The 25,593-nt window shown below is 47.2% G+C and overlaps 2 protein-coding genes across 3 annotated transcripts in view; both read right to left on the bottom strand.

Annotated features, from left to right (window-relative positions):
• Positions 1-15,208, bottom strand: part of LOC126544291 (juvenile hormone acid O-methyltransferase-like) — a 177,196-nt gene extending 161,988 nt beyond the window's left edge. Inside the window, exons 1-2 of one of the 2 annotated variants that reach the window (XM_055062514.2) lie at positions 14,802-15,208; positions 14,590-14,700 (exon numbers count right to left, since the gene is read on the bottom strand). In XM_055062514.2, coding sequence (XP_054918489.1) covers positions 14,590-14,616 — 27 coding nt within the window. In that variant the 5' untranslated portion in view covers positions 14,617-14,700; positions 14,802-15,208. The remainder of the gene's footprint in view (positions 1-14,589; positions 14,701-14,801) is intronic. The other variant, XM_055062513.2, reaches the window with a different exon arrangement.
• A 5,650-nt stretch (positions 15,209-20,858) lies between these two features.
• On the bottom strand, positions 20,859-21,821 carry LOC126544289 (sulfotransferase 1C2-like). Its single transcript, XM_050191550.2, has one exon. It carries the CDS (start codon positions 21,819-21,821, stop codon positions 20,859-20,861), a length of 963 nt encoding a protein of 320 aa, XP_050047507.1.
• Between the last annotated feature and the right edge of the window lie 3,772 nt (positions 21,822-25,593).

Genomic DNA, 25,593 nt, shown 5'->3' with positions numbered 1-25,593 from the left:
GTGCCTCTTCTCACTTGCCGATTTTTTAATCTCCCACTGCATGCTGCCTTTGCTCTCATCTTTTGCTGAACTCGTTCGCTCAGTTTAACCGAGCGAACCAGTGGTCCTCACAGCACGACAGAAGCTAAAGAAAATGTGCTCAAAAGTAAATGGAATGACCAGCGAAAGGAATACCCTGAATGCATGCACTATAAACCGCGTTAAAGGATTGACTGAATGCACGATAGACATGGTCTACAAGATACCTTTGACATGTGGGGCTGATTACATGCGCCAAACAGGCAGGTGCATAAATGATTGACTGTACGACCATCTATACAACTGCAGTCTGATACAAGCACCCAGAGACCTTGCCATACATAGTGCTTCATGCCGTATCTTCCGCAGGATGGGGATCTTGCTGCAATGTAGTAACCAAAGAAAAAGAAGTCATGGAAGCCTACAACATCAAGATGACCCCTTGTGCCATCTATATCACTCAACAAAGAGATTAGCTTAATGAATGACAATAGATGGCGTGGTTAGACTGGGAAGAACATCCCTGAACATGCGAGTAGGCTATATGAAGGTCTCATTTTCCGAAAAATAAGACGGTTGTTAGTTTGCACTCGGGTGTCGTGCATTGTTTTTCTCTCTTAAGTCCTGTCCCTTCGTCACTTTGCGCAACAGTGTTATGTCGAACCAACTAGTCCACTGGGAAATTTTCGTTAACTGTATGTAATATGCTCTGAGTGCACATTTATGTGTTTTGTTTGCAATGCACATGTGAAAGACAGCACAAAAAAGATGCAATATTAGAGGTGAGCAAATAAGGATTTTCAGGGCCGAATAGTATAGTGCCAGAAGCAAATTGAATCGAATACTTTTCTAAAAATGAATAGTCATTATCACTATTAACATAAATTGATGTTTATATCCCTGTATTTTTGAAGTTAGCAAGTTTCTGTAATAGTATAGTACCTTACTAAGTATTGTATTTGAAAAACACAAACTGAGCATACGAGCAAACAAGTACTTTATTCGCATGCACAGAGCTCTTCAGAGGATGCAAATGATCACTGTAGAGCCTGTAAGGTGTGGCTGCCTGAGTGACCTAGCCTGCTCCTCTACGCAAGTTCTCATGTCTTATGGCTATAGCACGCCTGTCATGGTGGTGAAAATTTACCATACTTTTCTACAATTTAGTGTTTATGTGGGTGCAGTTGGCATTTTGAAATAACCGAAACATATGAAAAAAATATTCACATTTACAAAAAGTGACCACCGAATCGAATAGGGCACTATTCGATGCATAATTACAAAGTTGCAAATATTTACACACCCTTACGCAATATCAACAGCTTAAAATAATGGTTTCAACACTTACATATACACTACATGCTCCAGCAGCCAACAGAATATCATATATTGACAAAAGGGCGTTTAACTGGGTTACTTGGTTATCCTTCGAGGATCGTAGCAGCAGAAATTAAGGAACATGGACACAGAAGGAACGACTAGACGAGTACGCAGCTGCACTGTCAACTGATTTCTTGATTGAAATTCCCACTATTATTGATTTCATCGCCATATCTCTTCTCTTATACATCTGAGGCTGTCTCAAAAAGGTGACTTCCTTTCTTGTCAAGGCCACTGACGGTGTGCTTACACATTACGCTCCCGTTTTACTTATCTCGAATGCCTCAAGGATCTCCTGAGTTTAGCTATCGTCGTTCCTTTTCAGGTCTTGTACTTCACAGTTATGATGAGAAAAGTTTGCCAAAGTCTGGTGCCTACTGTCAGCGGCGTGTGTGTTCTTGTAGTGTCTCTGCGTTTCTCGTCGAACGAGGTGAAGCGATGGAGCAAAACCATTCTCAGGAGAAATGAGAAAAGCGTGCATGCATGAAACAAACTTACGAGCGTCTCAACAGAAAACATTTACAAAAGAAGCCTCCAACGCAAAGATTTTTCGCCATCAACTTAGCGTGAATGATCATTGTCAGCAGTGAGATAGCCGAGCGCCTAACGGTGGTGTTCGAGCATTGTGTAGCACAGTCGATTGATTGCTTTCTACCAGTGCTCACCGCGCGCGCAAGCTGTAGAATGCGCGCTGTGGCACAGTCACGCATAAGTTGTGTTGCCAGCACTCGATATGGTTTCCCACAACATAGCTTCGCGCTGCTTTTCGGTTCTCGTGATATGTTGCAATTAAAAATTCCCAAGACAGTGTTAAGAGAGCGGTAAAAAAAAAAAAAAAAAAAAACATGCGAGAAGGTAGGCACAGCAGCTCGTGAACCCACTCCTATAATAGCTCTACCCGCGTCTGTTGGTAAATGTATGCTTTCTTGCGTTTGTCAGTTTTTTTTAATTTCACACATTTCTTTATATTTGAGTTTTTCTTAGTTTTCGCGTTTGTGTGTGAATACGTGCCTGCTACAATGCGTGTTTGCGCTTACTCTTATTTCTGTCCTGTTATTTTATATTAGCATTTGTTTTTGCTAGTTTTTTTTAGCAAAGTCATTACCCATTTTCATTAACCAATCTCATTCAAGGCACTAACTCCTGTACACTGCAGGGCTGGCCTCTTCCATCTCATTAAAACCTGTCTCACTGGTCTACCTCGTCTTCTCAATCTGCCTACTTGCTTCTTGTGTTGCTGCTGCAATGTGATTAACCAACTTGCTCGAAACAAATTTTGATCGCCTATGAAAACAGAAAGGTTTAGAGATACATTTTCTTAAAAGCGTCATGTGGGTTCCATAGTAACTTTGCCTCTTACCTCTGTTCATGTTTATGCATCAGTGCATGTGGCAGCTCGTCAGAAGTGCACATGAAAGGCTGCACATTGCAAAGCAACACCTTGCTATGCTGTTGCATTTTTCATGCATTCAGTCTTAGTAAACAGACGGTTTCGCTGCCCACCACATATGATGATAAAAATATTCAACATGAATAACATTGTGCAGTGGGGTATCATTTCCTGTCTGATGCTTTCGTCGTTGCAAAGACATTTTTCAGTGAATGGAGCTCGGCAAAGCAGTGCACTGAGAGCTTTTGCAACTTTCACCATTTATTACTTCACAAATGTCATTGTCTGAACCTGGCCGTCGATCGCTATGCCGATGGCTTGTGAATTAAATAATTGTCTTAATAAAACACATTCAACTTCACTCAGCATTTTTTGGTACAAACAATGCTAGCAGAGCTATTTAGGGTGAATAATTGTGCTAACATTGGTGATACTTGCCCGGTCAGATAAACAAGTACAACAATGGCTGCGGCATGACTGTGATTTGAAGTGCAGACTGCAAATGGTGCCTTTCAAGCGTGCCCTCGACTACTGCTATTAATAGCTACCCGACTGAGTATATTGGGCCTAACTAAGCTAATGATGTTTGATAATTGTTCTCTTATTTGCATTACTTGCCTGGGCCAGATAACCAAAATAAACAATGCCACCACATTAACGTGTGTTTGCATGCAAGCTGCCAACAGTGGCCGTCATTTTCGCGTTGATTGCTGCCGTTTCACCAACAGTGGCGACAGCTTGACTGTGCTTTGACGTGCAGACTGCTAATGGTGCCTTTCAAGCGTTCCCTCGACTACTGCTATTAATAGTTACCCGAATTAGTATTTTGGTCCTCACTAAGCTAATGATGTTTGATAATTGTTCTCTTGTCCATATTACTTGCCTGAGCCATATAACCAAAATAAAGAATGCGACCACATGAATGTGCTTTTGCATGCAAACTGCCAAAAGTGGCGGTCAATTTCGCATTGACTGCTGCTGTTTCACCTACAATGTCTACGACGTGGCTGCGCTTTGAAGTGCAGATGCTAAAGGTGCCTTTCACGCATGCCCTGACGACTGTTATATCATCACAGGGCCCGTCATGCTCGTAGGTGGCTGCCCAATAGAGTATTTTGGGCCTTCTGACATTGGCATTATTCATCTCAATGGGCTGGAAATAACAGTAGGGGCAGCACAACTGCACGCAAAGCACAATGTGCTTTGGTGTGCACATTGATGTGGCTGTCACTTTCACGTTGACTACTGCTTTTTCGTGTGAAGCTGGACAGTGGCTGCCCAAATGACCATTTTGGGCCCCACATAGTTATTCATGGTTAACAACTGTATTTGCATTCAGATTTTCCAGAATTTGAGCACGTTTCCATGCCAATACTTATATTGAGCACGATCTGTGCAGGACGTTGCTTTTTCAGAATTGGGCTTCCATTAAAAGGAATATGTCACCAAATGAAACGCTTATTTATTTGAGAGGTCACGGCAGAATGCTTGGCTGCTGCGAACCCACCGGCAATATTTTGGTAGCCCTAATAAGGGCTGTTCTTTTATTAATAAGAAGCTGTGATGCTTCATCGAGTGGCTCAATGCCGGACAGCTCGCAGTCGGAGTCGCTTTCTGCACTGTCATCTTCACCCAGTTGGATGATGATGGGTTGGATGCGGTCACTTCCAGACGTATCAAGCCTGAACTTTGCCTCCAGGTCCATCACATGGTGAAGTTTCTTCCTCCAGTCTTCCGTCGTTACGTGCTTGATTTTTTCCCTCAAGACGTCCTTGACCGTGGACAGTTTGACGCCTCTGTTGTCCTCAGCTATGCCATTTTTTACCTTTGCCCACATGAGCTCGATAGGAATAAATTCGCAGTGGTACGGTAGGAGCCTGAGTACAATGCAACCGGCCCTTTCAGCTGCATTGTCTCCGATGTAGCTCAGAAAGCGTGGCTTTACAGATGCTACCAACTCAAGCAGATGCTTTTTAACCACCCTTTCGCTGTAGGTGATGTTCTTGCTTTTGAGTCACTCCTGTATTTTTTCCTTCTTCCAAGCTGTTGTCGGCAATTTCTCTTCTCGCCGGGAATGGTAAGGTGCATTGCCCAAAACAATGACGCTGCCAGCAGGCAACTTCTGCAGAACGTCATTAAACCATCCCTCAAAGTTATTGCCGTCCATTTCTTCGTGGTAGCCGCTTGTTTTTTGGCCTCGGAATATATCTAAGCAGCCGTCGACAAACATCCTCGCTGCCAATGTGCGTCACAATCAGGCACTGGCCTTTTCCAGAAGGTTGTTTCAGACCCGTTGACAGGCCATTTGCTTGAGCGTATAGGTGTCCGATCTTCTGCACCACGATGTCTGTCCACACGATCGACCCAGTGTGTACCGCCATCACCCATGTCTCGTCCAGGAAAAAGATCTTTCGGCCTTCTGCCTAAAGCGCTCCACATCACGAAGGTAGCGATTCCGCCAGTCATACCGGTCGATCAGCAGCGAATTGCGGCTCCTCTTCTTGTGCTTGAATCAGATTTCGACAAGCAGGTGACGCACAGTACACCGCTTCAGTGATGGGAGATCCATTGTTGCGTGTGTCGAGCTATGTGTGGCTGGCAGGAGGTCTGGACCCCACTTCACGCAGAGTCAGAGACGAGGAGAGCTTTCTCGGTGAAGAATTCTTTATACAATGTTTACATGTTGTTGTCGTTAGCAGGAGAGAGACCAACAGAGCGGCTGCAAGCTGCTTAAATAACACCCCTCAGTCCACAGATTCCCCAGACAGTCCCTAAGGACGAAACAAGGTCGAGAGAGAGAGGGTCTGGGCAGCCTCCGTGGTCCTAACGCCGCTCTCGGTGGCCGGCACTTCCTCAAACCGCGCTGTGGCGTTGGGACGATCTGGTGGTCGGTCAGAATGGTGCGCTGGGGAAGTTTTATGGCCCGCATAGGACAAAGGGAACCAACTGTAAGGCACAGGGTCGAAACACAGCCCTCCTTTGGAAACCGTCCCAAACACAGCGGGAGTCGTTCATGGTGCGGGCGCTGCCGGTCAAAGGAGGGGGGAGGGGTTGCGTTGCTGCCAGCACGGGGAGGGGCCGAATAGCAGTCTGTGATTCGGTGGCCGCTTCCGTCGTGGACGCCATGCAACCGCAGGGAAACCCGAGCCGTGCACGTAGTCGTGTGCCCGAAGCAGGGACCATGCGGGGATGCATGCTGCCTCCACGGTCGACACACCATAGCACTGGCCTTCCGTCAGACAAATCCCAGGGCACAAACATAACACCATATACGCTTCGAGAACTCGTTAGTGATCTTCTCGACCGTCGGTATCTCGTTGCGGCGAAAGAAATTGTGCACACGACCTTGGTGCACACGTGTCATACTTCGTGCTGCGTCTTCTTTTCTCCGCATTTCGTGGGCGCTTTTGTGAGGACGTCAATAGTTTGCCACCCGAAATATGCGAAGCTTTGACCTCCCTCTTCACCTTGAACACTGTGCTTTAATGACACCGAGCATCTTGAGTTTGTAATGGTTGCGATAAATGCATTGTTTTATATAAGTACTTGTTCAATAGAAACTGATTCATTTGAAGCTCGGAACAGGAGTAGTAAATGTGCTGTGTACATGTAAAGAAGCGCAAAAGCCAGAGCTGCTTTTTCTACTTTTGTCACTTGCAATGAAGCTAAAGAGCAGACGACGGGCAGCGTTGTGGAAGGCAAGGGGTTATTTTTCGGTCGCGATCCGGCATGTGCTGTAGCACATGAAAGCTCTACTAAACAAGTTATCAAAATACAAAAGTCTTTATACCTAGAATTGCACGTTTCAGAAGCACGATTTTTTGAGTGGAATTATTTTAGTCACGGAGGCAATTGGACATCGCGCTTTGGTCATCTGGGCGGGGCCTCCCTTTTTTCTAAAGTTGTATCCGACTATAGTCGTTCCTTCTGTGTCCTCTGTTTCTTCTGCTACAATCCTCGAATCATATATTGACCGTACCAGTTCTGTTGTCATCTTCATGCTTTGTTACATGCATATGGCTTTTTATCGAAAAATGCAAATTGTCAAGAATCAAAATGAAGTATTTAGTTTTCACACATTATATGCTTATCATGCTGTGCCACTGGTGTTGGCACTAACAGTGTGTACTCAGACACTAACAAGAAACAAGCAGCTGAATTTCTTGCACATGCAAGGCGCTCACATCTCTCAGTATAAGAATGTATAGTTTGTTTAATCTAGAAATACGCCTCAGGATTTCTGCTGTTTACACCATGTCCACATGACAAAAATGAAGAGTGCCCGAAATTTGCGTTCATGAGAACAGTGCACACGCGCGTCCACATTTCACGACAGCGCGCATGTACTCATGTAACTTTTAAGCTGTTCCTTATATTGCCCTCACAGATTATAAACACCTTCATAGCACAGAAATAACTCCTGAAAAACACACAAGATACGTGAACGAGGCAGAAAGGGCCGGAACCAAAACTCGCCCGCAACGCTTATGCACTGTTCACTTCAGAACATGTGCATATTGCATAAAACGAACACTTATACACCTAGCACCACTGCGACGCATTGCACGTACATATCACAGTACACTTACGCTTCGTAAAAGTAAGAACCCTAGCGCTCGAACGTTCTGTACGTGTTCGCGGTCACCAATGCGCATCGCAGCCCGCAAAACAGCTCACACGAAGGTAGACACAAACAGCACATTACGAATGACTGCGATGAGGCGATAATGAAGCTCATCGCTACACATCGTGCCATCACTTCTGAGACACAAACCAGTACTGCACAAACTTGCAATCTTCGTATCGATGAAGCGCGCACGCACAACACCTACGAACACCATGTGCTGAGGAGGGCGACCGCAATCTTTTCATTTTGGCGCGTACCGAATTAGTGTCATGCTTAGAATTCAGGTGTATGCGATGGCCTTGGCGTTTGTAATGCACATGCAAAAAACGGCAAAACACACGAAATCGGCGGCTCCATAACTTCCGACCCTCGCGTAAACACAACACACATCCGTCTGTTTCCTTTGGCGATCGCACGTACTGAAGAGGTCAGGAAGAGTACAGCTGCTTGTTGCGTTAGACAAATAGCTTTGCAGGTGCTGAATAGCTCTTGCAATGATCACAATAAACCACACAAAAAACAAACTGCCGCTGCAGCCCAGGGGCCTCGCACTCCGCTTCGCTACGAACCAGCGCCATGTTTATGCGGGCGCCGCACGGAGGCAAAAGTTCACGACCGCCCCTCGTGACATCACGTCGGCCATTACTGGCGGACCGCTGGCTTGCGGTGCGGCGTGCGGCCATGGGCGGTTTGAGCGTAAATCGGCCCTTAGGGATCGGCACACGTATGGGGAGTGCTTAACGCCTGCTTCACCTCCGCCGCGGGTCGGCCGGGCATTGGACTATCTTCGCGATCGGCCGACGTATACGGAGTTTTTTGCTTACCACAACGACACGAAAATTTCCTTGGACAGCAGAGGTATACAGCTCTGTAACATCTCGCGAATATTTGAATAGCGAATTGATACTCAAGCCCGCCACTGCATGCTTCTAACATGTAACCTGGACTTGACGTAACCAGCATATATTTCCAAAAAAGAAAAAGAAGCTCATCTGCTTAAAAAACGAACAATACATCGAGAAAACAAAATTTTTTAAAATTTCTGCGCGCTCAAATCATCTGTTTCATAATATCGGTGAGCGTCCAAAACAGCTCTAAACTTGCGTAGCAAAACGATGTCTTGTCTCGGAGACCTCAAAACGTTTAAACGCACATTACAATATGGAAACAAATAACTGCTGTTTTCACAAAACCTGTATCCTCGCTTTTCATTCCAAATAGGATACGGCTGTGGCATATTTTTAAGCCGTATTCGAGGTGGGCGCAGCCTGAAAGCTCGTCTTGTCAACAAGGGAAGACAAACAGCACGTCGACCATTGCCCTCGCTGCAGACGCCCGACACTTTACATACTGGCAACACGCTTTCGGGGCATCGCACTACAATTTCACGGCCGCGTATGACCTCTTCGCGTCGCCTTACCACCTCGTTCTCCTGTGTCATGCCTAGTATGTGAAAAGAACACAAGGAAGGGGCACATAATCGACTCCTGGACAAATCGACTCCACCTTCACGCCGAACAGCCCGTTTTTTTTTTTTTTTATTCCTTGTCGGGCGGCTCCGAAACGCTCTGATTAGAAACATTCTAGGGCAGAAACGTGCCTTTTGAACTCTTTGATTGCGCTCCGCGCAGTATTTAACACCTGTCGTTTTCTTTGGACGCGTTGATTTCTCTGCCGCATTCCTGATTCTGGAAGGCGCCTTTTTTTTCTATCATGCTTTCTGGTGCTCATTTCCAAGCCTTCCGCTCGCATCTCGGGCTGACCAGTACTCATACAATCGGTCACAATTGCTATCTCAACTGCGCTGTCTGAATGATTTGCGGGTAAATCCCTACTATAATAGTTGCCTTGACTGGCGGATGCCTTTTAACACTTCAAGACAGTGCAGCTATTTTCATCCGCGCAACGTCGCTTGCACACGTGGGAGCTGCCCGCAACTGTACGGCACTGCCTACATTGTGCCCTGGAGCACTTTTTTTCTGACCGACTGAACACAGCACTTTGTCTATTGAGTCGGTGTCATTTAGGACTTTTGCAGGCCCTACCTTCGCGACGGACTCCATTAACCATGCCAAATTGTCCACAGCTGGCCCAGCTGCTTCTCTAGCATTTCATGAGCGCACTATCTCGTCGCCTCCGCAGGGGAGTCTGCGTAAACGGACGTTTGGTGAGTTGCGCCACCACGTACCCGAGCAGATGGGGGTAGGACCCTCCCGCGTCTAACCGTGTGCGGCTTAGCCGTGTCCGGGGAAAAGGAGATCCTGGGGCTTGAGCCAATGCTTATTGTTTGGACCTTTAAGGGCCTTTGGCGGAGGCAACACACACCTCTGGCCTCGGTTTCACGTAGACGGCACCTCTGGACGGACCCATCCGGGAAAAATTGGTAGCAGCCTTTTCCTATCCTCCTCTGCAACCTTTGTCTTTCTCTCTTACTTTCAGTCTTTCCAGTCGTCTACTCACTTCGTTTCACTTGGGATTTTTCAGGCAGCAATGGCTAACCTGGTGTAGCTTTTCAAATCTTGGGTCTATTATATTAGGTTATAGCGGCTATTTGCAGCTGGCGTCTGCGTTTCATTCGGGTCTTATAGCGTCCCCGTGTTGAGCTCGATGGTAGGTGGCTGGCATGGCCACCGAAATGAAATAAATATGTATGGATTTATTGTCCTTCCCCCGTCTGCCTGATCGCCCTCTTAACAAAAGAGGACGCACCGAAGACAAGTAGCAGTTTTTGCTAACAAAAAGAAACATTCCCACAAATTTCACGTAATTCATACTGAGAAAGACAGAATGATTTGACCTTTCACGGTTGCGAAACGACTCACGAAATCAGTTGGCCCAGACTACGAAGTCACAAAGATGGCTAGCGGCGACTTCCTGCTTGAGGTTTCCGATAAACAGCAAGACAAGCTCCCAAATCTGGTCTCCTTCGGTGATGTAAACATCACAGTGACTCCACATCAATCCATGAACCCAAGCAAAGGAGTAATTTCCGACCATAACCTGTTAAATCTGAGCGAGGAATCTGAGCGTAGAATGTGCTGCCAGAAATACTAGAAACAGCATACACTAAAGTCCGAGTGCAACCATACATTTAAAACGCCAGGAGATGTTTCAAGTGCCATTGATATGACCACGGTTCATAAAGTTGCTGGGGCCGACAAACTTGTGCAAAGTGTGGTGTGCACGATCACCCCTCAGACAATTGTAATGGCGCACCTGTCCCAACTGTGACGGTGGACACGCAGCTTACTCTAGAGTTTGCCCTACGGGGACGAAAGAAAGAAATAATCACCCTCAAAGTAAAAGAGAATATTTACTTTCCGGAAAGAAATGAGATAAGGTATCCTCACAGGATGAAAACCGGATAAGGTAGCCTCACGACCCGCAGGCGCCGAGGCTATCCTATAGCCGAAAAGTACACCTTAGAAGGCCCTACATGCCTAAGAGATCCGTTGATTGGAACAGCTAAGAGATCGGTTGAGAAGGAACAACTGCAAACGTAGACGAAAGGTTTGGACGCAAATACGATCATTCTGACGTGATGAAAATCTGTGTGTTAACTTTACAAGTCGTGATGTCGCTACTTGCTTTTTCCTTATTCTTTGCGTGAGTACTGTAAAACCTTCTCGCCATTTTTCTCTGTTCCTTTCGTGGGGGAATTTTGCTTCGTCAAAGTGCGCCCATTTTGGCAGCGTGCCTCGCAAGTTGCTGCATATAATTTCTTGAGCATTGTAGTGGTATGGAGTGTGTAATGCTAACATCTATTCACGTGTTAGGTTCCCCGAATTCGCTTACAAGAACTGTATAAGCTAGCTTCTATGTATGTAGGCTTACAATGAGAGAATCGCGGCATATGTAGCTGTTAGGAATTTGTGCGCGTTATATTTACTAGTGCTGTCACTAGAAAGTATGTGCAAGGTACGTCATTAGTGTATTGAAAAGCCCTTTTCGTAAAGATTTCATGCCTAAGAGATCCGTTTATTTATCCGCTCTGTGCGGGTGTTGCTGATCGTCATAGGTTGCACGATATAGTGTCGATTCTTGGTGGTCCTAACATCGCGGCTCGCGAATCTCCGGCGCGCCTAGCTAGGCGATATATGTTCGGCGATTTCGTACGCCACTTAAAACTTGTGTGAAAAAGTGAGCAGGGGGAAAAGTTTTCAGCCCTTACCGAGAAGCCTCGAGCGGCGTATCGCCCGCTTGATGTGGTGCGGTGTCTGCCTGCCTCTCTTGCCTTCCCAAACTTGCGCTCCCGGGCAAAATTAAGAGTGGCTAGACGAGCCGCGCAGAACAGTATGGCTACGTGCCTCCCGCGAAACAGACGACCTTGACAGTTACCAGGTGACTTCGGGCTTTCTACAGCTTCAGACAGCGCTTATACTACAACTAATGAGAAGGGAGAAAGGGAGGATACTGGCCCCGTAGTTTTTTTGGGAACGCTGCGGGCCCACACACTAGGAAGTCTGGAATGCCTATTTCTCACTCAACCTACAATAGTGCCTTCTTCGGTCAGTCAGATATGGTTTGTACATTTCGCGCGTGGAAGCTATAGATGGCCCTGCTACCACCGCGCTCGCAATACAATCCCCGTGAATACAAATAAAAATGCGCTAGAAGGAACAACTTCAAATGTAAACGAAAGGAATGGACGCAAATGCGATCATTCTGACGTGATGAAAATCTGTGTGTTAATTTTACAAGGGGTGGTGTCGATTCTTGCTTTTTCTTTATTCTTTGCGTGAGTACTGTAAAACATTCTCGTCACTTTTCTCTGTTTCTCTTGTGCGGAAATTTTGCACCATCAAAAAACGCCCCTTTTGGCAGCGCGCCTCGTAAGTTGCACATCTATGGCGAAAGCTGCTTTCTGCAGAGACACGCGACAACGAGGGTCATTATAAGCAGTTGAATGCGTTGTGTCGACTTCCGGTAAGTCTAGGCTAAATGACTCAAGTGCAAAGGCAGGCACTCATCCTGTACCGCGCAGTGATGTTGCAGTTCGTTCACTCAACCGCACGCGAGCCATGGAATTGTTGGCGATTGGTGTTGGCTGCAGGATCCATCTTGCCACTGTCACCCAGTCGCTCGCAAATCATATGATGGCGACTGGCACCTGCCACAGCTTCCATCTTACCGCTGCTGCCATTTTTTGGGATTCAGAGTAGCGTTTGGGGCAGGTATTTTCGAGGCATAGGGATTATTGCGTCCTGGAGTAGGAGCCAAAGAAAAAGGTTTATTTACGTATTGAAACAAGTAGTCAAATTCTAGTCAGCGTTCTCTCAGTCCCACTGGAGAGGTCCTTTTTCCTCTTCCCTAGTTCTCTACGCAAGGGAATTCGATGACCTTGTTGTGGGCCAATGAGTGGAGTCGTACAGTTCACGCGACTCCTTCTGATACCTAACATTTGAATCAACGACGTCGTCAATGTAGAAACAGGTTTCGTTCGCGGCCCTTCCATGAGAAAGTTCATGCTCCCTCCACAAAAGTCGTCGGCTAGTTTCCTTGCTCTCCGTGACCGTCATCTTCTCCGGGTCAGGAAAATACTCTTCGCGCTCGTTACCGCTTCCACGGAGGCCGGCAGATGCTATCGCTTCCAAGTGAGCCGCTTGTTTGCCCGTCGCGGTCGGTGTCGGGGCCCGTCGCCATGTAGGCGGGTGCTGATGAAAGGGGCCGCCTTGGAGGAAACACCGAAAGAACGCGCACGGCCGATTTGGGGCACAACAGCACTCACGAGATGACCGAAGGAGGTAACTTCTGGATAGCCAAACATACACTTTGAAGGCTCTATACGGAGCCCACCATCACCTACAGCGTGCAAGACCGGCTCATTGGTGTTCTGAAAACGTGTTAGCTTTAACAATGATGTGATCCAAGTACACTAACGCCATCGACCACTTTAAGTGTCCAAGGACCCGGTCCTTTAGTCATTGGAACGTTGTAGGTACATTAGACAGCCCAAAAGGAAGGCGGTTAAAATGGTGCAGGCCGCCCGGTGTGATACAAGTAGTCTCCTTCGCGTCGTTGTTATCAAGACCGACCTGCCAGTAGCCGAAGAGGAAGTCGAGTGTAGGGAAAAATCTCGTCCCGTGAAGCCTATCTGAGGCGTCGTCGAGGCGATGAAGAGGGTATACACCTTGCTTGGTAATATTATTTAGGCGGCGATAGTGTACGCGAAATGGCGTATGCCGTCCTTCTTTTTCACGAGAACTACAGGGGACAGCCAAGGACTGTACGAGCGAGATATGATGCCACACTGTAACGTATCTTCCACTTAAGTTGTAATTTCAGCGCATTCAGAAGCAGAAATACGATGACTGTTGTGTCTAAGAGGTGCATGGGAGCCAGTGATGATATTATGACGAACAATAGCAGTACAGTCAAGTTCGCTCGGTGATAACTCTAAGCACCTTCGACATTTAGTCAGTAATGCTTGGATATCGGACTTGTCGGATGACGTAAGGTTTGGGCCGAAATTAAACCGATGTCAGCCGACAGAGTCATCGCCATTCTCTGGAGAAGTACAGTATTGCACTGTTGCCAGGACCGAGCAGGGCTGAAGAGCTGCCTCAGGCGCCAACAAATTTCCAGAGTGTACGTCCAACGGGTTGTCTGATAGGTTGAAGACCAGGACAGCAAATGCAGAAGAAGGGGAAGTCAGTAGAGAGAGTGAGATGGCAAATTCATTGCCCGGCCGTGAGCAGATAGTGCACTCAAGACATCCGCATCTAAGCATGCATCCATGTCGCAATGAACGGGTACCCACGCAGCAGAAGACAAGGGTATAGTTACCGTAGATGTTGCCAACACATGAAAAGAAAGCGGTGGTGGTGGGTGAACATAATCATTTTTATGGGCCTTCAATAGAAGCATGGTCGTTAGCTATCAGATCTATGTTGAGAGGGTGCGCAGTCTAGTACGAAAGTAAGATAAATGCTTATGCGACGTCGAACTACCAGAAAGGAACGAGCTCCTGCGGCCGCGTAACTGGACAACATTAAAATAGAGTGCACACACTAGGTTAGCACATTATTTGCGACTGTGTTGGCTGCCAGGTCAGGTGCCGGAAAGTGAGAGAGCAATTTTATTATGCACCTAGCGTGCTTAAAGTTGAAGCACCAGTTGCAGCCAAAATTAACAGTGCGCAGAGGTTTTGCACCACAATGAATGGAACACTTACACTTTCTCCGAAAGCAGCCACAGTCATCGAGATTTCTCCAAGGGATCGTAGACGAGTTCCATGAGCTAGGAGAAGGCCGGCTGGTGCGACCGTAGCCGTGTTCAGATGGCACTGAATGAGGAGCAAATTTGGTGTCACGAAATTAAAAGCTGCACTACGGGGTTTAACGTTTTCTGGTGGCTCATCTAGATGCACTAGCAACTTTGTCATACCTGTAATGGGCCCAGTGACAGGAAAGGGGCTTGACGACTTGCGCGGGGTCCTGCCCTCGGTGGCCCGCGGTGAAGGTTTCGAACGAAGGGGCACGACGCTCACTCTCGACTGTAATGGCCGATCTCGTAGCATCAATAGCAGCGCAAGATTGGAGAGCGCTAACGGTATGTGTTGCAGCGATTGGCTTGGCCTGCTGACGATTTTTCACTTGAAAGACGGTGGGGCGGGACACTGCAGTGGAGAGTTCCACTATATGAGCTTCCAAGGTAAGCGCTAAGGCAGTGGGAACTGTAGACAGGCGGGTGAGACAGACGAAGCGTTTAACGTTGAGGTCAGTGGCGTCGTTGAAGGCTTCGGTAGTAACGAATTCGACGGTGGAGTTCGGACAACCAGTCACAGCAGGCGCTCGGCATGAGCAGCGAGCCCTTGCAGGCTGTAGTGGCTCTGTTGCACGTGTTGTAATTCTACAAGACGTAAGTGCTGAAATGGGCATTACCATAGCAGGACTCAAGTGCCGTGACGAGACTTGCGTAGTTAAAATGATCGGCTGCAGGCAGGAGCTCGAGAAGTTCAGCGGCAGCAGAACGAAGCTCAGCCACGAGTATTTGAGCTTTGTGATGAGGTGACCAGGAGTAGAGAGCAGCGACAGAGTCAAACTGAATAGGAAAAGCAGACCATGACGTGGTAGCATCAAAGGCAGGTAGACTTGGGAAGGGTCCCTGACATTCCTGCGGGACGGAATCGGGAAATAGAGATTGATAGAGAAACATGTGTGCTGAGGTCGGCAATGCGACTCTCCGCGGGCGTAGACATACGCTGAACTAAACAGTTCTCAAAGGAGAGCAGTCGCTCGTCAAGGCGTGCCTCAAGAGAGTTCATGCGAGCCACTAGGTCGGGCGCAGGCACATGGCGAGTGGAATCCGAACGTGCAGGGTGAATTTTGAAACGAAGCTTGTCTTGGCTCACAAGTTTCGGTGGCGATATGGTCACACCAAAACCCAGTCGCTCACAGAGCAGGGCAGCTGCGAGAAAGGGTGGTTGATGAGTTGACAGCGGCGCCGGCGCCGGAGCGTGCGTCATTAGTAAGGATTCCAGCTGCACAGGCGCACTCTCACGCCACGCGCGCAACTAATCAGAGCCGTTTCGCTCCCGCCGGCGAGAGAAAGGGCAGGAAAAGGTATCGCGCGCTGCGCAGACTTTGTTTCCGTTCAGTTCAGTCTTGGAACACGGATGGGACGGCCACATGTGAGTTCCCCCATCCCCCGATGAAATGGCAGCGTTCGATGAGTGGCAGCGAGAACTCGCGCGTTAAAGGGCTCGTTGTCGGCGCGCTGATCCAGCCTCTCCACCAAGATTCACCAAGATAATCTACAATAGAATAAGAGCAACACTGGACTTTAGTCAACCAAGGGAACAGGCAGGTTTCAGGAAGGCATACTCTACAATGGGTCACATCCGTGTCATCAATCAGGGAACCAAGAAATCCCCAGCGTACAATCAGCCTCTCTATATGGCTTTCATAGATTACGAAAAGGCATTTGATTCAGTAGAGACAGGACGAAAGCGGTGTGCATCGGAGCGCAGACAGGCATAGCCGATATTCTAATTGACATTAAGAGATTAAGAGCAAGAAATGGCGCTGGACAGGTCATGTAATCCATAGGTTAGATAAGCGGTAGACCATTCGGGTTACAAAATGAGTGCCAAGAGAATGGATGCGCAGTCGAGGACGGCAGAAGACTAGGTGAGGTGATGAAATTCAGAAATTTGCAGGCGCTAGTTGGAATCGGTTGGCGCAGGACATGGGCAATTAGAGATCGCGGGGAGAGCTCTTTGTCCTGCAGCGCTCATAAAATAGGCTGATGATGGTGATGAGAGTTGGAAATGCAGTCGTTTTGTAGTGTTGCTTAAATCGGTGATGTGGCCTTACAAACTCCTACAGACCTAACCTACAGATCGATCGCCTTAGCCAGTTGCGTCGGTAAAGCATTGAAAAGAATGGTCTTGTCAAGGACGGAGTGGCTCCTAGAGAGCAATAATGGCTTTCCCGATTTTATGGATTGCTTAAGAAGAGGCCTTTCCTCCGTTGACGATGTTGTAGACTCGGCCTCAACTGTTGAACTGTGGAAAGAAGTCGCCGCCACTTAGTTGGAGCTATTAAGGGTGCATACGAGAACGTACTTCCTTATGCAATTCTTGATGCGCTGGAAGATTTAGACGTCGGTTTCCGGTTATATGCATGGATTGTTAGTTATCTCAGTGACCGTGTATATGTCGACAAATGATGGGGACACAGGCCATTACAATATCCACCGAGGTGTTCCACAAGGGGGAGCTCTCAGCCCAACTCTCTTCAATGTTACATTGAGTAGAACTTGTTGCTGGGCGAGTTGGTTGGGATCTAATGAAATTTGCATCAATCAATGTTACATTGATTGGCCTTGCATCTGAACTTCCTAACACGGCTAAGATTAGTACATATGCGGACGACATATGCACATGGGCATCTGCAGCCCCCCGTCCCCAAATGCGAGCTAGGATTCAACGTGCACTGACACTTACAGCGAAGTATTTACGGCGCGGTGCGTGTTGTGTTCTCAGCACCGGAAAAGCTGGGACGAATGTGTCGCCTAGTAAACGAATCCCAGAAGAAGCCAGCTTGCAAAATAAAGCACTCCAAAGCCCTCGTTGATTGTGACGTCGGCGTTGTGTACAGTATTCCCCTCGCCTGTGGGAAATGCTATATTGGCCAAACCGGGCGCTGTCTGAATGAACGCTTGCTAGAGCATCGCAGGAATGCTACATCACTAAGTGGCGCTGGTCATTTAGCCGACCACATTCGCCGTTGCTCGCACAAGCCAGCATGCAAGGCGTTTTTCGAACGAACACGCATATTGCGCAAGTATAGCAATCAGAAACACCGGGAAATATTTGAAGCGTTTTGTATCTACAAAGAAAACGATTACTGTGTCAGTGCTCCTTCTGTTGCACTCGGGACAAAAGAAATTGATTATCTCAGGGCAAACGGGTGTGTCGAACCAGCAAGGTAGGGCGGGAGATGAACAAGATTGGACTGAGTGATGTAAAAAAGAGAGGGAAAAGATTTTCCTTTTTTATTTTTGTTTTGACACCTCTGATGACCTTTGCCTAGACCAAGGAAATATTTTTGAATGGTCCTGCGCACTAGCAGTCTCCCACCCCCTCCCCCTGTGTACATAAAGCCCTGTTTTCCATGAATAAAATTCAGTTGAAGTACGGCGTTCGTGTTGTCTTTCTCTCCTCGTCCTTGTCCAAATGTACGCTGGAACTATGTTTCATAATGCTAATCATAACCAACTAGCCCAGCTGTCCATACTTATTGAATGAAATGTCTGTTAGTACCTCAAAATTCTTGTCTTTCTTGCTCAAAGTATAATATTTTCATTCCAAAACAATTTATTCGGGTTGCTTAGCTACTTGAAAGCTCTTTATGCGCTGCGCTGTCAGCGGTTATTGCTTGTCGCTTTTGTGACTGATGGGAGCCGCGGCTCTGCTTGCCGACCAGCTATAGCGGGTCACCTTCAAATTACAAGAAGGTCAATAAGAAGCATCTGCACGCTGTCGCAAATACCGCTGTGTCCCGTTTACGCATCTTACGTAGTCCGAAAAATTGCTTTTGGTGCTTGCGAGCAAAAATCCCGTGCACAAAATAGCCACCTTATGCCCAAGTCTCCCGGGAGAAGCACCATCCACGCTTTGGTTCACAACAGTCAAACTTATATGCACGATATCCTTCAAATCAGTGACGTGTGAAAGCCACTACACGCACGGCAAGCCCATTCTTGCATTCTTCAGAATTCGTAACAGAGCACCAGGCAAAAGAAACTTCGATAACGACACTATAGCGGCCTCAGAATTTGCGCGAAAGACGCCGCGCGCATTGGCGTATGCAGCACAGTATGGCGGCTACGAGCAAGTGTCACGGTACCGACCCAACTAAAAGCGAAAAATCAAGAAAGCAAACGGTCGGCTGTGCGCAGACGTTCGCGCGCTTGGTTTTGTCGAGATGGCGGGTGCACAACCACGTGACTTTGCTCCACCAATAGGGACGCGCAGACCACAGCGCCTGCCCTCGCTGGAAGGCTCTGGCGAAAAGATAAAAGAATTTCGCTGCCATTAGTTTTACTCAGGTGGCTTAGTGGCAGCAGTATCAGCTTGGGAAGCGTAATTCAGAGAAAGTTTATAGTTTCGCACGGTGACGTTGTGATAGCCAATATCTTGTACCCTAAAGTACACGGTACACTCTTTCATGTATCGGAAATACAGACACTGATACACATCTTGCCAGACGTATCATGATACAGATAAAAGATACCCAGAGAGTATCTAATATACATGCATTATCGATACTGTCCAGCAACTGTCCTCACCGAGCCGCAGTGCGCTTAGCCAATGGACTCCTGGCGGCACCCCGCGGCGGCCGCGGTATCTAAGCTATGCAGCCGACCGCAGCTTGATGTCAGCTATCGTCCAATAGCGGCCGTCGAAGGGAGTGGCAAAATAAAGCGTCCGATGACGAAATAAAGTGCACAGTAGAGAGCGAGGACCGGGCCTTCTGTTTAAAAGAGAGCGTCTGAGAGAAAGGTGACTTCGGGATCCTCTTGCAAGCTCGACGCACCTCGTACGACAGCAAAACTTGGCTGAGGAGGAGGAGGAAATAGAGGGAGAAGGCAGGGATGTTAACCAGAAATGCGTCTAGTTGGTTCACAGCAGCGTATCCTACCCGCGGACTATGTTATTTCACCATGCCAGAGGGATACTTCAGGGCCCCTTTAAATAATGCATCTGAGGTACGCATTCCGTTATGACGAGCAGATGCAAACGCCCTACTTCGTTGCGTGGTGCGTAAGCGTACGTTGGAGCACTGGACCCAACCAGATCGACGACACAAGCGAGTGCCTAAATGGGACCCAGAAATGAAATTCCCGTATGCCTCACAAGCTCGAAAGAAGCCAAACAAGCATGGCGCACCGGATTCGCCTTGATGTCGCATTCACCCCGCGTTATAGACATTTGATAGGTTGCCGTGATACTAGCCGAAATTATGAATACTGTCAGCTACCAGGAACATTTGATCATATATTTTGCGTTTGTCCGGCGTACGCGCAAGAATGACAGAAAGGACACTATACATCCCCAGCGTATATCTCAAGTTTACAACTCTCTGTCTCTCGACAAGTAACACCGTGCAGTGATGAATAGAATAATGCACTGTCATTTTTCTGTAAGGTTTGTTATTTGTCAGATTTGGTAGTTTCAGAAGACTGAACTTCGACAGTCATTTCTTCTAAAGCCTAAAGGAATGCATAAAAGCAAGTTAGCAGGAACATACTCCAAGTGATAAGAAAGCGCTTTCTGCACGATTAATTGAGTGTGCTCATCACGTTTAACAAATGACGGCTTCTCCGCATAGCATCAGCGTGAAGAAAGCGCAGAAGAGGTGCACCCCTCAATTTTGTGCCATGGGGTATCGACACTTTGTCAGGCACTCATTTGTCTTTATGCCAAGCTCCTCGGCAACTGTTTTTTATATTTTGTTCAAGTAAACTTCAAAAAACTTCTACTGGGTATATTTTTTTTATTTTCTATTGTTTTCAGCAGAATCACAAATTATTCTTTTATTAACGTGATGTCTCGTTTAAATTTGATACTAAAGTTTAGTTGCAACACCGAAATTCTGTGCGACTTTCTTTAACAAAGAAGAGCAACCATTAAGCTGAAACTTGTTTAGTGGATGCGTCATGGTGCACGCTGGGACTAGTATTTCTTGGAAGAAAGCATCACTTTTATATTTATACAAAGAGACAGTTTTATTAAAGGCTTCTTGCGGATTTTCGTCTGGCATATAACATTTCTCGTATACAGCCATCTCGTTGTGCAGCTGCACGTCGGCAGTAGACGCTATTAAATGGAGCCACACTATATCTATATGGTATATACTGGCCGCTCACGCATTTCTTTTCGCCTTTGCTTCAGTAGATTCGATAGTGCACGTGAGAGGACATACAGTGAAAAGCCTACTCATTGGAAGCCAAGGATAGGGAGATCGCTTCTTCTCGAATGTCTTTCCACAAGTGCATGAAAGACGCCTTCTCTCCTTCTGCCTGTATCTTCTTTTCGAAACGTGCTAGCTGGCTCGGCGTGAAGTAGTCCCTCCAACTTCCAACCCGAGCTTCTCTGACCAAACTATACTTACGGTTGTCTCCCTCATAGCCCAGCTTGCTGGTCACATTCTTGCGTACAAACACGTCCTGCCATTCGGACGAGGGGTTTACCAACATATCAATAACTATGGCTTTTCTCATATGTTCTGGTTGGGACCATTTCAAGATCTTTTGAAGCATCTCTTCGTCCTCTTCAAGGGCGCGGCCGTAGCTGTCGCCGAGGAAGTGAGCCAGCCTCAGTATCACACTTCGGGTGTCCCTTTTGAGCTCTTCGTACGTGACGAAGAACACGTTAGGTTCGTCCTTCAGTGCGTACCCCGAAGCCACGTGATCGAAGTAGCTTCCGTAGCCCAGGTCCTCTTCAAGGAACGGCTCAAAGAACTCTTGAAACGTGCCGTCCTGGAATCTGTAGACGCTCATGTCCGTCGCCATTCGGAAGAGCGAGACGCAAACATCCCACGGGTTCCGGGCCACATAGACGTACTTGGCTTCCCCGTTCATGGTGACCCTACTGAGTCGCAGGTGCGTGATGAACAGCCTCACGGGAAGAACGGACTTCCAGTCGGCGATGTCCGTGTACTCGACGGAGCGCGTGTGGCTGGTGAACTCGTGGTACGTAGTGATGGGCTCGCCTTGCTTCAGTATGAGCTGTGTGATGTACTGGACCCAGTGCGTCCCGCTCTTCACGTAAGTACTTTGTATGAGGTCACCCTTGTTTGCGCGAAACAAAAGACCTTTGCGAAAGGTCTCAGGATCCAGAAATGGACACCTGGGCACGCCGTCGATGACTTGGCGATATGGCCTGCGACCTGACATGGCTGCGATTGAATCTCCCTGAAAAAGAAGGGCTTTCATTAGGAAACATAAAATGGCCTCTCACCATGCCCCATTGAAAGCTTTATATGCACACTGGAAGTTCTAAAATGCCGTCCAAAGATTGTTCTACAGAAATAGTTTTCCAAATCGGTTTATTGTTCGAGGAGAACGAGGAAATTTAACGACCTGTTACCATACCGCTAGGAGGCGAGTGCGACTGTCAAAAGAGGCACTCTCTTCCTCTGCATCGGGCAGCGTCTCCAAGCGACGGTCCTTCCCCGCTTTCTCCAACAACGGAGCCGAGCGGCCACGTCAGGTTCACGTGACAAGCCTCGCTTCCTTTTACAGCGAAGCTCTCAGGCTCTGTAGTTGGTCGGGATTTTTCGTCGGCTCTTTGTGTGCTCACCGATTAACAGTACCGCCGCCTAGCGGCCACGCCCGCTCAGGCAGACCTCAAACGGCAGCTGGAGTGGGGCTTTGTCTTTGAGTTTCCGCGTAAGAGAAGTACGTTTCCTCGTACACGCGAATTACAATCCTAATTAAGCTATCCTGCCTGCAGGTTGAGTGTAAGTCGTACTTTACGAATCGTCTGGCGTAATTTACTTTAAAAAATTTAATTACTCGAATAAGGCACTCGCGCTCGGCGGAGGCTCTAGAAGAATGAGGACGCGCGCTGCGCTTTCGCACACGTGCGCGCGCGCGTGATACGTCGCTTGTGGCGGTGGTGCTCGTCAAACGTGGAAAACAGCTTCACTGCACATCCACTTTCTCAGGATGGAATGGAGGTGGATTTCTTTCTCTTTTTTTTTTGTCTCTTCCTTTTCTGCTACGCTGCGCGTATCCTGTGGCGTTGTGCTTTCTGCATTGGACTACTTACCGAAATAACGTGTCACGGCGAGTGGCTTTGTTAGCACTCCGTTTGACGTCACAGTGTTTGAGTGATGCCTGGACGCGCTATCAGGGAGTGAGCCTTCCTTAATAGGGAAGACGCGCAGCGTTCGGTTTGAAATTTCGGCAGCTTCCGGGAGGGCGCAGCGCTGTAATACCTTGCCAACACTATAGTCAGTGCGTGAAGTATGCGCTGTGCTTGTCTGTTTACATTGACCAAACCTGGTGCAGGCCCTTTTAAGCACTGTATCTTTTTTTTTTCGATTTTCACGCGGGAATCACTGGTACTAGTTGACAGTATTGGTTATAAAGCGAGGAGCGCTCTCAATATGCGGGATTCATGGCGTTGTGCCATTAGTTTGATTCCTTAGTTAGTTGTTTTAGATGCTCTTTATGATTACAATTATAAAGCGTTAAAAGGCGGGATTTTCGAACGATCATTTTTTTGCATTAATCATTGCGCTGGTAAGCCTGAGGACGCTGTATCAAATCCTAGCTGTGGCGGCCACATTTAGATGCGACGAAATCCAAGACGCCCGTGAACCGCGCATCGGGTGCACGTTAAAGGACCAGACGTGGTCAAAATTAATCCGGAGTCATCACTTGGGTGTGCCTCGTAATCATATCGTGATTTAGCACGTGAAACCCCAGAAACAGAATCATTTTTTGTGTTATTTTCTAAAAAATATACTTGTTCCTTAAAACGCTAGCTTGAATGCCAACCCAGGTACATGTCTTCTTGCATTCACTCGCCACAAAACGTTGGAAAAGAGATCTGAATGTCGTATACAATCGCTACGCCCTACTGCGTTTTTTGAAGCCAATCTTAAACGTTATAGGGTCGGTGATCTATACGAGCGGTCTCGTAACCTTGTTAGCCATGAATTATATTGCACGGCTAGTACTAGGCAGTCAAATGAAATGTGTCCTTCTCAAATTGTATTAATTGTGTGGGGAGTCTTTTTTTTCAGATATTGTCTTTTGTGCTATCACGCTGTGGAAACGGTCAAATATTTCCATAGAAACAAATGTTTTTTTATCATGGGCAGCGAGGAAGGTAGACATCATGTTGTAGACAGCACCTATCGAGCAGTGGCAGTTGTAACGCTGCTTTAGTTCGAATTTTGTTGCATACGCGACCTAATATGCTATTGTGAGAGTGACCAAAAGAAGAAAGCTGCAGTTGAAAACAACAGACAATCAGATGAAAGGATAAAACCGCGATAGAAAAACATCGCTTTGGTAAAGTGTTGCCAACAACTTGCCATACACAATATTTCTTTTGGCGTATATTGTTTGCACAGGGTTGCACTTCAGGGGGATAGACGTTGTCTTCGAATTACAATGTTTTTAACACTTTTGTTAACATGTAATGGGTGCAAGCTGTGGTTAATCGACCAATGTTAGCCAATAAAATATAAATAAGCCCTGCATTCAATGCACGGAAAACGCGGAACGCTTTCGTTAAGCAACACCTAAGCCAACTCTCATGAAGATTCCTGCGCTTACAAGACACGCTCACATATCGCAGTGTCTCTGCGCAAGAGATTCTTGTTTTGGGCTTGATCTTCTTGCAAAAATAGTTAAACGATGATGGCGTAAGCGCGATGGGAAGTGAGCACTGTGCCTTGTGAAATGGGTGCGCCGATGCCAGGGCGACTGGCGCACAAAATACGCCTCCCGCAGTTTTGACTTGACGCTAAAGACGATGCACCTAGGACAGGATCGCTGCGGTTTTCTTTTCCTCTGATGCTCGAGTTCTTAAGATGTCAAGAGGCACGCCCTACTAAGCGCGCGTATTGCTCGGATTCATGAAGTTTTTGTCTAGTTTCGTTGCCTGAAAGAACGCAGCTCATGCAATAAACTCTGCACAAAGCTGCTTTCAAGAGGGATACGATAAGGACAACCCTTCGTTCAAGATATATACATATATACAGAGCTTGCCGGGCTGAAAATACTTTCAGCCTTTATTGATTAAGTGTATAGAAAGCCTGCAGTGCATTCAGCACTGACAGTGTGTAGCAGCCATAGGAAAGAGCTCAGTCTAAGAAAGCTTTGCGTCATTTCGACCTTATTTTGTCCCACAGCGATTATCTACCTTGGGCGGCCTTTGCTTAACGCTTCGCGCCCGGTATACGTGCAGGACACGATCGGCATGTACGCCATCAGCGCGACAAATGTCGTTCTCGGCAGGAGAGAAGCGAGCGCAGAGTTTTCAAGAAAGGAAATTCGCAAGCAAGAGAGATGACGATTATTGTTTGGGGACAAGATATGCCCCAACAGGTGTAAGCATCCTTAGAGCATACTAGAAACGCGCGATTAAATTTGGTTGTACATGCCACAACATGAAAAAAATAAAACGATAGTCTACAAGGATGCTTTAAAACAACCAAAGCAACAAAGGTTGAGCGATAAATACTCGCCAAATTGGCTTGTCACCTTGATCTTGCGCGCACGGTGATGTTTGGCGGACTGCAAGTTTCCCTCGTGAAGTACTGAGCTATACGTTCCCCGTATGGCACTTAGCTGACTGTATTGGACAAAGATGCATATCTAGTATAAGTGTTGCTTTATCGCCAATGCAAGATATTTTCTTTTGTTGTGCGCATTCACGTATCAGCAAGCCTTTGTTTGGTGACCCAAGTATGGCCAAAGCCGAGTCATGAAGTGGATGTTCCTCACAGCTGCTGTGCACGGCGTTGACAGGCCAGCTGACAAACGGCCATTGACACCGCTGTATGTCAACCAACAAACATGCATATCTGATAGAGATGCTGCTTTATCGCCAATGCAACATATCTTCTTTTGTTCTGCGCATACTCGTATCGGCAAGCCTTTGTATGGTGACCCAAGTATGGTAAAGGTCGAGTCGTGAAGTGTACGT

The sequence above is a fragment of the Dermacentor andersoni genome, chromosome 10 (assembly GCF_023375885.2).
Source record: "Dermacentor andersoni chromosome 10, qqDerAnde1_hic_scaffold, whole genome shotgun sequence".
In the NCBI taxonomy this organism is placed as follows: domain Eukaryota; kingdom Metazoa; phylum Arthropoda; class Arachnida; order Ixodida; family Ixodidae; genus Dermacentor; species Dermacentor andersoni.
Note: the sequence above shows the minus strand (reverse complement) of the source record. Positions and strands in the feature narration are given on the sequence as shown.

Bases quoted from the DNA above. Each gene is read 5' to 3' on its own strand.
- LOC126544289 (XM_050191550.2), bottom strand. From the start codon at position 21,821: ATGTCAGGTCGCAGGCCATATCGCCAAGTCATCGACGGCGTGCCCAGG.